At 45.8% G+C, this 12,937-nt stretch overlaps 1 protein-coding gene across 3 annotated transcripts in view; it reads left to right on the plus strand.

Annotated features, from left to right (window-relative positions):
- PBX1 (PBX homeobox 1) overlaps positions 1-12,937 on the plus strand; it is a 159,983-nt gene that overhangs the window by 132,809 nt on the left and 14,237 nt on the right. For 2 of the 3 annotated variants that reach the window (XM_026123390.2, XM_026123389.2), the window contains exons 5-6: positions 983-1,118; positions 3,816-3,975. In XM_026123390.2, the coding sequence (XP_025979175.1) occupies positions 983-1,118; positions 3,816-3,975 (296 nt within the window). Of the gene's footprint in view, positions 1-982; positions 1,119-3,815; positions 3,976-11,903; positions 12,017-12,937 lie in introns of all 3 variants that reach the window. The other variant, XM_026123388.2, reaches the window with a different exon arrangement.

Here is a 12,937-nt window from a genome sequence, read left to right on the forward strand (position 1 = left end):
ATGGGTCTGATGCACTGGGTTTTGTGGATGAACAGCAGTGAAAACAAGGGATCAGGGTGGAGGTGCAATATTGTTCAAGCTTGAGAGAGGTGTTTTGAGGTTCTGGAGTGAATCGAGGTCCATTTGCAGGGCAGTGTCTCTTGGCCCTGAGTTGCAGCAGCTACTTAGCTTCCTCGTACCTTGGTTGTCTGGGGCCTAGAAGGGGAGGGAAGAACCGCAATACAAGACACTCACAAATTCTATCTCAGGGAGGATCCCAGCTGTAGCTTGAGAATTGCATATTGATGATTTTGCTGTGGCAAAAGAAAATTCTGTGGCATATCACAACAAATCTCTGCAGTCAAGATGTGCACTTCAGCTGGGGATGAAAGCTAATCCTCCAGCCCATCCTGTCCCCAGTAGTTTCCTGTTCTTTTCCCTCTGTTTTCTTTGTCCCAGATTTTCAGCATGCTGCAGGGTTGTTTTCATTCCCCAAGCCAGTTACGTGCAGGCTGAAGGCTTCGGCTGTGGCTTGGAATGGGGGGGAGAAGCAGCTATGATTCGGGGGCACTTGGGAAGAGGTAACAGATGGCTAATGTCTAGCTGCAAGTGGAGCAAACCTTGCCAGATTTATATCCTTCACTGCTTTTTTCACCCAGACCTTTGCAGAGTAGTACTGACATCTTTAGCCAGGCTGACCAGACTTCCCAGGTGTAGGGGCTGGTTGCCAGTTTTAAGATTTCTGTGAGCTGGAGAATGCAGCGATAATTTGAGAAGGAGACTTATTTGCTCTGGAAGGTGCTGAGAAAAGAGTTGCCGACAAGGTCCAGATTAGAGGTTTCCTGCCCATGAGTCTATTGCACGCCATGCTTCCAGGAGCAGGAGAAGGAGGGAGGGAAGTGAGCAAGGCCAGAAAGTATCAAAATTGCATTTTTGTTTCTGGATCCCGGGCACTGATTCCCTTTTCTTTTTGTTCTGTTTTTCCATCTTTTTTCACACCAAGGCGGAAGAGACGAAACTTCAACAAGCAGGCTACGGAAATCCTGAATGAGTATTTCTATTCCCATCTCAGCAACCCTTACCCCAGTGAGGAAGCCAAAGAAGAGCTAGCCAAGAAATGCGGCATCACAGTCTCACAGGTAAGAGCCTAGATATACAGTGAAGATGGCTACCACTGACAGGATACCTTGGCATTTTGAAGGACAGCCCAGACCTCAGTGAAGTCAGTTATTTCCTAGTGCTGACTATTTAATTACTAAATGAGTGCTTGGTTTAGAGCAAGGTAATAAAAGTGGATAGGAGAACAGAAGGCAGACTTGCAGGATGAAGCTATGGGGGGAAGAAGAAGAAGAATTTTGGAGAGGTCTCGGAAGGGAGGAAGACTTAATGAGCAGTGGCTGGGTGTGCAGCCAAGGTGTTAACTGCATAGAAATGATGCCGTGTGACCCACAGAAGCAAAGACAACTTGGATTGTTTGCATAAATTTGAGGCAGCCACATAGCTTCTGGAATCTGTAGCTCTGACCTGAGAGCTTCCAGGACTCAAGAGAGTACAGTCAGTCCTTGAAGTGTTCATCTGTACATTGTTGAGGCCTGCCGTTTTATTTCCTCTCATTTTGGAGCACTTCACATGTTTGGAAGCCAGTCTGTATGACCTAGTAGTCTTGTCCTCATCCAATCTCATCCTCTAGGCTCCCCTTGCGTTTGCCATCTTGGGGCTATTCCCCACTCAGACACATGCCCATTCACCTCTTGAGTAAGCCAAAGACAGCAGTAGCATTGGGTGTCCTTGCAAGAGCTTGTCTGCCCTCAGCAGGAGCAGCAGCATCCAAGGGGAGATGTCATTTTGTGTGTAATGCCTGCTGAGTGACGCCGATTGCATCCCCTGTGTTAGAAGACCCAAACCGCTTCTGCTCGGAGTCACCTACAACAGGCAAGACACACTGGCTCAAGTAAAGCTAGAGCTTTCCTGAGGCTTCCCCTGCCACTTGTAGCTGCTTTAACAGTGTCACCAGCAAGCCATGGGACAGCGTCCTTGGAGTCAGGACAAAGGTTGTTCTTCTCTGCGTCCCAGCTCAAGTTTGTACCCCAAGCAATCCCAGGAAGGGTTGGAGTTCTCCTAGGAGAGTACAGCATTCTCAGGCATTTGACCATCTAGCCTCCTCATCCCGTTGAGCTTTCTAAATCAATGTCAGTAGCAGCTGGAAGTTGTCTTCTGCTTAGATGCCCCCAAATCTCTGTGTTCAGTGGTGTTGATGAAGAAGCTGAGAGCTGCTTCCCAAACTGTAGACTGAGTCTTCCTCGTGTCTTCCGTGAACTTGTTCGTTGTGGTGTAGTGTCCATGAGTGAACAAGGTATTGTCAGCAGGGTTCTGGGTGGGATTTTGGGTAAAGAGTTTATGCTGGTTCAGAAAGTACCTTGACATTTTCCCTAGAGAATCAGCTCTGGCAGGATACTGCAGCCAGATTTCACAGACTTGAGAGTTTCCTACCACTGTGCTGAGCCTCTGACATTCAAACTTTGGGGTGTTTATCCAGATGTCTGATGGGTTCTCCAAGTCACAGTATTTTTAAGCGTTTGCAGTGCTGATCCCAGGATGCCACCTTTACAGTCTGCAAAGATCACCTGCTTGACCTCTTTTGGGGGCTTTCTGAGGATAGTGCATTGCCCTGCTGCAGACCCAGGAAAACACCAAGTTTGACATGGGCAGAGCTACACTGCTTCACTCAGACTTCAGATCTGGCCCATCATTTTCAGCTGTTTCTTTAATTTTGTAATAAATCAACCAGTCTCATTCAGTGCACTTTTAGGCACTTGAAGGCACGAGGCACGTATAGGTCTCTGGGAAATCACAGTGGAAACATCTCCCATAGTCTTTGCCTTCCTCTCCTGTCTCCTAGTGGACTTTTTGAGGGGCGGGGACGCAAGATCTGAGCTGACAACCTGAGCTTGAGCATAGCTGGGGTGCATGAAACAGAAATCAGAAAGGAAGGAAATGGAAGTCATCTCAGCTATCTTAAAATCCCATTTTCCAAAGGACTCAGTTGTTCACTGGGACCAAAGTTAGGTCTTCTGATGTGCCTAATGCTGTCTTTCCAATATTCCTCTGAATGTGTTCTTTACTCCCAGTTTATATAGTGACTCATGCTAAACCAGTATCAGGCAGATTTCAGTTGGATTAAGAGCATTCAGTTCTGGACTTCTGCACTGATTTAACTCAGAAAGCAGAGCTTAAGTTATGTCAAGGCAAATTTGTGTGTCAGCCAGGCCTGAGTATCTCACGCAGCAAGCTGAGTCCTGGTCAATAAATTCTTTGGGGATTTTTCCTGAGAGCCACACAAGCTTCTCTATAGGGGAGGAATGGGACATCTGGGAAAGGAGCAGGAGGAAATGCATTGAACTGCTGTCCTTGTCAAAGGGACACTGAGGAGGAGGCAAATAAAAAGTACTAAAATAATACATGCTCATTATTAAATTTTGCAATTTCAGGGCTGTTTTGCTTTCTCAGTTTTGTAAACTCATTGGATATTTGTGTGTGTATCTGGGGGTTAGCAGTTACTGTAGAGTGTCCCATTAATGGAAATCTCATCCATAAGGGAACCAGATGTATCCGCACGAACTTGACTTTCCCAAGCGGGTCTGACTGCCATTTCTGGGGTTGGTGTGATACAAGCAGGTAGAAGGTGCCCCCATCCATATATTCACATTTCCTGTGATAACAGGGGGGAAAAAAAAGAATGTGCACTGCTTAACCTGAATTAATCCACCTTCCTCACCCAGCCACGCTTTCCAGAGCTGAAACTTTAATGTCTTTGTCTTTTCTTAAACTCGCTCTAGGTATCAAACTGGTTTGGAAATAAGAGAATCCGGTACAAGAAGAACATAGGTAAATTTCAAGAGGAAGCCAATATTTATGCTGCCAAAACGGCTGTCACGGCTACCAATGTGTCAGCCCATGGAAGCCAGGCTAACTCACCCTCAACTCCCAATTCAGCTGGTTAGTTTTTTTTTTATTTTGGGTTGTTAGTTGTTCGTTTTTTTGTTCGTTTTTTTCCCCCTCCCTCTAATCTCTCTTTCTCTCATTTTCTCCCTTTGGTTTCTGGTTTTTTTTTTCATTGGCTCGCTTTTGTGGTCTTTAAAAAAAAAAAAGAAAAGATAGATGGGTTTCTAAATTTTGGGATTGCTTTGGGAGGGGAATACTTTCTTTTCATTTCTTTTTTTTTTTCTCTTGGTTCCCCATTCCGTTCTGTTTTTTGTTCAAAAAGCGATGTGATCAGACCGTGTGAGTGATGGTGACGTGCTGGGGGTTATACGCATGGAGGATGAACACAAAAACCAGGAAAATGACTAGAAAAGAATTGCTTGGATTGCTTGCTTGTTTTGGGGGTTGGAGGGAGGAAAAGGGAGTAAAAATAGAGAAAAAGAAGTCCTTGCCTACTTGTTCTGTTTCGCTAGGGGCTGAAAGCATGAGTGGCTCTAGTTAATAGGACCCAACACTTGTGGGGTGTCCCAGCTCATGCCATTTTGGGGATTGTTTGGGGTAGATTTTTATCCTTTGATTTTCTTTCTACTGTGGTTATCTTTGATTACATAACAGTGTCTGGATCACCTGCAAGAGTGTGCTCTGTGTGAATTTTATTTTCCCTTTGTGTCAGTATGGAAAATACTGAAATCCATGGGTTGCTTTGTTCCCTTTCCCCCTTCCCTTTCCCCTTCTCCTCCCCATTTGTTGTGGTTTCCATTTTGTGTGTTTAGAGGGTCAAAGGCACAGAGCACTTTGCCCAGATTTCAACTCCTCCGCTAGAGGATGCTACTTAGTTCATTCGCAGTGTCTGCTGCAAGACGAGCCGATCCAAAAGCAATCCTAGACTGTGGTTGGCATGCTTTGTTCTGGTTGTGCTCAGCTCCCAAGAGAGATGGGAAAATTGGGACCTGATTAGAAGGAAAAAAAGTTAACTTCATGGGTGCCATGTACCTAAAATTATCCGTACAAGTCTCTGTGTGCCTGTTTTGTTTTTAGGGGTGGGAGGGAGAAGGGGAATGTATCGCTCGTGTCTTTGAGCTTGGTCTCTGATCACGATACCCATTCTTCGGGGCATGAAGCGTGCTGTTATCAGGTAGGCTACTAAGAGGAAGGGAATGAAGGAGGAGTGAAGGGGGAGGTGGGTGGGGAGAGAAGCTGGATGTTGAACAGACCATTAGTGATACATTACACAAACGCTGGTTGTTACCATGACATGCCTATATAGTGAGTGCAACTCTGCCTGTGACAGATACCAGAAGACTCACACCCCAGAATCACCCCTGGATCTAGAGAATCTGGGAGGAAGGTGGAGAAAGCAGAGCCAAGGGTCAAACAAATGAGAAAACACCAGTGTGGGTTTTTTCTGGCTGATTTCCCAAACCAGCTCTCCACAGGAGGGGAAAGACCATCTGTTATCCAGGAGCTCAGGTGGTAAACGGTGGTTGATCTCTGTGCTGGGGAGCTCGTCCACACCTCCCAGTGACTCACGTGATGGTTTGCACAGAAGCATTTGGTAGGTTTATTGAGTTGGCCAGTGGAGAGAAGCCTCTGCGCACAACTGCTTATCTTCCAGGGGGCTTATCTGCTAGGAGACTGTTAGCCCACCTGGAGTAGGAGATGTTACAGTTTTTGGTTCAAGGTCAGAAGCATTGCTGGGAGGCATCCTTCGTGCCTCTGCATGCTCAGGGTTGTCTGTGACAGGCCGTACTGTAGCCAGAGCAAGCTGTGCTGCCAGCTCTGGTTTGGGTGAGGTGCTCAGAAGGTTCAGGAGGAAGTTGTAGAGTTTTGCAAGGATAGATGGCTTGCAAGAATTTTGATTCTTTTCTTTTGTTTTTGTTTTCTTTTCCTTCCATTGTTTTAACTGCTAAAGATTTAGATGCAGTTTTAAAAATGTCATCCTTTGCAAACAGCCCACTCAAAATACTTGATCAGATGGCGTCTGTTGATGTTAAACCCCTCCTCTCCATTTAGAAAAGCCTGGAGGATAGACAGCAGAATTGTGTGTGTTGTCAGAGATACCCTCCTGCATGTGGTATTGTCCTGCAGTCCACACGAGCTTGAAACAAAACACAGCTTTCGTTCTTTTCCTCTTTCTTCAGTTGGAGTCAGATCTAACGCCCTGGAACAGCAAGGGAAAAGCTCCAAATGACTTAAATGGGTTTGGATGTGGTCTACATATAGTGGAATAGGCATTTCCCCAGTGCCTGCCCAGTTAAATACTGCTCCGGTGCAAGTCTCTTTCTGCAACTTCCCCACAGGCAGTAATGCGGCTGTTTTGAAGATAAATTGGCCAGTACCCTGCAATAAACGACTAAGATAATCCCTGGATAACACTACACTTTCAAGGAAGGACAAACAGTCTTGTTATTAACATGTAAGACTTGAACTCCTGGGTCCTCTTTCTGGCTCACTTGTCTGTGCTCTAGAAACATTGACCTCTTTTCATGTGCCTAATGTGGTAAAGCAGCACAGTAACATGAGGGGAGCTCTCAGGCCATGAAGATCCTTGTACTGCTAGAAACAACGTGTGCCCTAACCTGGACCACCAATTCCTGCCACCTTCCCTGTATGCTGCAGCTGTGGGATGGGAGAGCAGGGAGATGCCCGTCTTTTTAGCACCGCAGTAGTCTCTGGCTCAGCTTGCAGTGACAGTGGGGTTGGATGTCCTTTGAGTTCCTCTCCTGAGACGGCAGCTGGAATGTTCTCAAGATTTTATCTCCAACAGTGGTGTGCCAGGTTGAGATCTCCCCAGCTGAGCCATGTAGATGTAACAGCTCCATCAAGCATCCTTGCACTATGTTGTATTGGACAAAGGCATATCCTCATGACATGTGAAGTCATGTGACCTTCCCTGCTTCAGGTCACCCTGTATGTGCTAGTAGCAGGGGTACACCTGTACATACTAGGTGTGAAATACCCATCCGTTAAAGATTGGGAGGATGATGTCAAGGCCCTTGAGGATCCAGTCCTCGGATGTGCTGAATCACCCTGGGCAGAGACAATGTTTGGGAGGAACATGGAAATGGATGAAGAGGTGAAGAACTAACATGGATGGTGCCTCTCCTATTACGCTACAGGCTTTTTTCCATTTCCAGATCATTGCCTGAGACTTTGGTGAAGAAGGAGGCTGAACAGAGACTTGATTTGCTGGGAATTTTGGGGGCCTTCTCATTTAAATAAAGGCGTGTTGGAAGGGAGTAGGCAGAGGACAGGTCATGAGAAAGAAGCAACCAGCAAGGTAGTCCCTGGAGGGCTGTAATGTTGGAACTGTATGTGATGGGACCTGGGACAGGAGCTAAATTCATTTCTGCTGTGGCTACGCAGGCCCATCTGTTCTCTGCATTGGTGCCCATGTTACCGGAGATCGGTGAATGGCTACAGTCAGTCAAAGAGATTGGCCACACATTGACAAGGGCAAGGATTGCATCTGTCTAGCCATCTGGCACGTTCTGAAGTAGGGTCCCCCATCCTCAGTCACCCAGGCCCGAATGTCAAACACCTTTTCATCCTGAATACGCACAGTTGGGCTTTATCAGCCAGATGTTCAAATAAGCTGAGATGTCTGGCTCATTTGGGCTAACAACTCCCCAAACTCGCTTTGATTGCCTGGACAATCTCAGCACAAAAACCACATGGTAAATGAAAGTTATTTAATATGGACAAACCCTTTTGCCAACCAAAGTCCTCAAGGACCACAAACAGGTGATGACATCCAGTGAAATCTTCCGTGCAGAGCAGCCAAAATTGTCCTGAGCTGGGTTTTTTTTTTTGTTGTTTTTTTACTCATCTTTTTGTTTTGTAAAAACCTTGCAAAGCTGCTGAGGGAGGTGATCATGCTTTCTGGAAATGTACTTCATCTGGCACTGGCCTGATTGTTGCTGTGCTCTGTGTCCTCTCTCTTCTCTGCCTTCCTCCACTTTTTGTGACACTACTTGTTCAGAGAGTGCCAGAGTGCAGGGTTGCAGAGGACCCTGCGAGAGCTTCAGTGGAGAGATTATCCTGATCATGGCTGAGTGTTGCTTGGCAAGTGGAAAAGGAACAAAAAATTCCCTGCTGGGCCTGCTCAGAATATTTTTGTTTGTTTTTAGACCTGGTGTCAAACTCAGTGGCTTTGTCCAGCTGAGGAGCTACATGGCCTATCAAGTTCTTCCATTGTCTTTGGCCATGGTAGGAGCACAAGGAAAAGTTACCTCCTGTATCTGAAGGGGGTTGAATTCTGTGCTCTCGATGCATGGGTGTCACTGCCATTGACTTCAGGTAGGAGTCTTTTATGCATGACCAAAGTTGACTTCAGTGGTTTAGTGTGCTGAATGTCCACCTGACTGATGGAGGGTGGAATGAAGCAGCAGATGAAGATGGTTTGATTTCAGCTTTGATGAACACCATTACTATGTTTGTTTATTCTTGACACCCTTTGAATTGTCAGATACTTTAGAGAGAAGGACTTGTTAGACATCCTGGAGAATCTGAGGTGGAAGTGGAAACTGTCAAAAACTGTTGGCCTTTGAGAAGCTGGCGAATGAGCACCCTGAAGAGTTGGAGGTGGTGCAAAAATACCAGCAATCAAGCTCGTGAGGATTTTTTAACTGGAGGCAAATGTCAAGAGAGTTTTGCTCATCACAAGTGTTAGGATTGAAGAGATCCCTTTGTTGGCATTGTGTTAATGTAGACTTTCATCCAAAAGCAAGATCTGAGTGCCATAGCTTGTTTCATTTTAAATATTTCTACCACTTTTCCTGGAGCTGCTGTTAGTTTGATGGAAACCCAGCACTAAGGAATGATGGTGATAGGCCTTGGGTTTCGTAAGATGTACAGATGCTGAAAATGAGCCGCTGCTCCAAGCTGTAATGAGTGGTGTTCTTTTGTCTCAACTATAGCATCAGGGGACTTCCATGCCAAGATCAGAGCCCTTTCGTCCTGAGTTTACAAGCTCAAAGATGATCATTACACCTCAATCCTTGAGGATTCCGAGATTAAATTACGACCACTGAAAAGCTCTGGTGTGCTTAAAATGGAGCCTTTTAGAGACACAGATTAGATTTATGATGGAGATTCTTCCAGTGGAAGGATTTGACTTGTGTTCCCTGGTCTTGTCCCCATTGAGGATACTAGCATCTTAATTTTGAGGGCTCTTCTCATTCCTGCCTCCTCTCCCAGCCACCCCAGTGCATCAGCCCCTCTTAGCTGCTTCTCTGAGACTTTGGGCCATCGTAATTTTCACACATGGCTAGTACATACAGAGCAGAATGCTGAAACAGCAGAGCAGGCAGCATAAAGGGCTTTCTGCAATTATGGCTGTGATACAAACGCATCCATACATGCGGGCCATTGGTATGCGCATATTTATCTTTGCATCCACATCAGCAGCAAGACATATTTGCCATTTAGATATGCACATATATTGTAAAAATACCCTGTGCCAATAGCAGTGTATATCTTGCAAGTGACATCTCCAGGGCTCCTCATGATTTCCAAGACACTGGCGCTTTTCAGAACTAGAGTTTGTAGCTGTTTATTTTTATTTCCTCACTCCCATTCTCAATTTTACAGGCGGATTTGTTAAGTTTCAATAAAATATCAGTTAAGTTTATGTTGGTTTTATTTTTTATTATTATTATAATTTTATTTTGTTAGGGGAAGGTAGAATATGTTGCTCTGCTGGGGATAGAGTGATAGCGGTGTCTTGTCAGTTGCTGAGGGATTCCCAAGTTCTTTTCCCTGCTCTGCCACTGACTGTTTGTGTGATCTCAAAGGTTTTTGCTCACCTTAGAAGAACAGGACAATATGTTCTGCTTCTTATGAGGGTCAGCTGAAAAGTCGTTGGTTTTCAACTGCTGTGGGAGTACAAAACCATCTTCTTGCCCTATGCTTTTATCCCAGCATTCAAAGTGATCATTTAGAAAACCTACTAAGAAGCATCTTTGTATATGTGAAAAGTGCCCATCTTCATGATTACAGCTGAGCAGTGTCAGGGTGGCGTATCCTCAGTCTGCCAACTCGCTTCCATGACTTTTGCTTTTAAAACAGCAAGTAACCTGAGAGGTTGGGAAGTGACAGGTGCCCTTTGTCAGCTGAGTGAAGGAGGTGGTGGTTACAGCTGCCTTGTGACCACTCCTGGTTGTTTTATGCACTGTTGTTTGATCCTTCTCTGGAACACGCTGGGCAGGGCTGGCAGTGAGCACAGACAGTGGAGCTATTCCTGGCTGTGCTCCTTCCAGGCATGAGTGGGAGGGTCCTGATCCAAGACTTACTTTGCTCGAGATGAGTCTTTCTCTTGACTATCCTGAGCGTTGAATCTAGCAGTGATTTTTCTGCCTTTAATTCTGAGACTTGCTAGCACTTGGTAAAAGAGCCCTTTGCAAAGAGAGCAGTAGCAAGTTTAGTGAACGTGAACTCTCTAGCACAGACCTCCAATCTGCTCCCTGACCTTTCTTGGAGGTGGTTTCCATCAGAGGAGCCTTCCTACTTGATTTCCAGGGGAGAGCTGGAGTCTGTCCAGAGTGTTCCTTCCCTCTCCAGCACAGGCCAAGAGAGGGGCTGTCAGACCTTTCTCAGAGCGTACGCATGAGCCATAGTTGGGCAATTCCACCAGGACTGTGGTTGCAGTCTTCCAAGTTGGAAATGGCAGTGGAGAAGATGAGAGTGTATTTGGGGTTAGAGCTGAAAGCGTAGCTGACCTGGGCCCCTGAAGTCTCTCCTTTCCAAGGCTAACGTCATGTTTATAACAAAACCTTGCACGTTGAGCTGTCTCACACTTAATGCGCTGATCTGCACGATAAGTTCTGAAATAATCCCATAAAACCTTTTTATTTATTTTTAACCCCCTTCCCTCCCCTCCACCTTCCAGTTACATGATGGGTTTGTTTCTCCTGTTCAGCAGTTGGTAGGTGCTCAGATATCTCAGAGCTGAAGCAGAAAACCTTGTTTCTGCAAAGGCAGGAAGATTTTTTTTTATCATTTGGTTGTTTTTTTTTCCTTATCCCACCCAGTTGTCTTCACTGTTACCCTTTTTTTTAGTTTAACGTTGGCGACTGGTGCATGCGGTGGGGAATTTGCTTACAGAGCTCGTTCTTCTTGGGCAGCTGGCCCAGTAGGAAAGATGACACCCTTGCTTTCTCTCATAGCCCATCATGATGAAAGACACTTGCCAAAGTGATTGGTAATGGAAGGCTAACCCAGGTGCCTTCACGTTTTTGTGTGCCTTCACTCTTGGCGTGCTGCAGTTCCCACCAGTGATGGATTTCTTGTGGAGGACAGTGACATCCCTACTGTTGCAGTGTCCTGAAGGCAAACTCCATACTCTGCTCCCTCACAGAGCTCACCTTAAGTCAGCAGGAGCTCTGACCTTGCAATTGGATGGTGTCTGGATGTGTCCACCTTGCAGAGAACAGTGCAGTGTAGATTTAACCAGGCTGATCTGAGCTTCTCAGGAGCCACAGCAGCATGGGTCTGGTTAGCCTTGCTGAAAAGACTTCTGCTTTCGATAGCAAGGCTTGTTTGAGTAATTCTGTACTCCAGTGCAGTCTGCTGGGTGGACACCTCCGAAAGTCAAAATTTTCAAAGCTGCCTAAAGGATTTTGACACCCTGAAATAAAGGGAAATGGCTGTCCAAGTCTTCCAAGCTGGGTTTTGTTTCTCTTGGTCCAGAGCATAAAGAATCCTTCCTCCAGCTGAGGAGCGGTTCAGAGACATTCTTGACATTGAGGTGTAACAACATGTGGCTTTGAATAACCTTAAGAGTGCATCCTTTTTTTTGCTTGCTCTGTTCTTCATACTACTAACCTGACTGTATGTTTTGTTTTTGTGGTTGCTTTGCATGTTGTTCCTTCCTCTTGGCTGAGAGTCATGGGGTGGATCTTTTTCCTTTCTGTGATTCAGGTGCCTCACTCTTTCCTTTCCAGGTTCTTCCAGTTCTTTTAACATGTCAAACTCTGGAGATTTGTTCATGAGCGTGCAGTCTCTCAATGGGGATTCTTACCAAGGGGCCCAGGTTGGAGCCAACGTGCAGTCACAGGTAGGGACCCATCCGATGTACTGCCAGTGAATGCATTAGTGTTGGAGGAGCCTTTGATTGTATTGGCACTTCTCCCTCCCGTCCGAAAAGAGCAAATCTCAACCAGCACAAACGAACCAACCAACACTTAAAAAAGGCAAAGCAAACCAAAAAAGCAACCGACTGACCAAAAAAAAAGCAACAGCAACAACCACCAAAAAAATCAATCAAAAAGAAACCAAAACCAAACACCCAAACAAACCAACAAACCATGGTCTTGAGGAAACTTGCCCACACTTTGTGAATGCATTTGGCTCTGGCTTGATAGTCGTACTAGGAGGAGAGGAGGTTTAGGAGAACAGGCACGTACTCAAAAGAAAGCAGCTGAGGTTTAGGTTCTGCTTGCTTTATTCTTCCAAGGGAAGGGGCCAGATGTTTGGACTGGTGTCTCGTTTTACAAGGCTTCCACTCATTCCTTTGATGCCGAACCAGGTGTCTGCTGAAAGTGCTGAAATATGCAGCAGCTAGATTTTTTTTTTTTAATTAAAAGTCACCCTCTCATCATCTCCCCATCTCCCTAAAGCTCAGGCACTCAACGCCACCCATTTACAGACCAGCAAGACAGAGCAAGGGAACTTTGGGCACTGTTACTGAAATGTCAACCCATGCTTTGGGCAAAAATAAAGAATTTAGAAAAAAAGCAGTAACTCACTCTGATCTCCCACTTCCCGTCTGATGTCCAGATATGCCGTGAGTCTGCTCTCTGGCATCTAAGGCTTTGTATTGTGTTGAGAAATGACAGCCACTCTGACACCTTCATGATGGGCAAAGAGCTTTCTAAAGCCCAGGTTGCTCCCCTCACCAAGCTGGATGCAGAGAAAGCATGCCATCCGTGAGCAATGGGCTATGCTCACCATGCGTACTGCTGGCAGGGCCAGGATG

Source organism: Dromaius novaehollandiae, chromosome 8 (genome assembly GCF_036370855.1).
Source record: "Dromaius novaehollandiae isolate bDroNov1 chromosome 8, bDroNov1.hap1, whole genome shotgun sequence".
NCBI lineage: Eukaryota > Metazoa > Chordata > Aves > Casuariiformes > Dromaiidae > Dromaius > Dromaius novaehollandiae.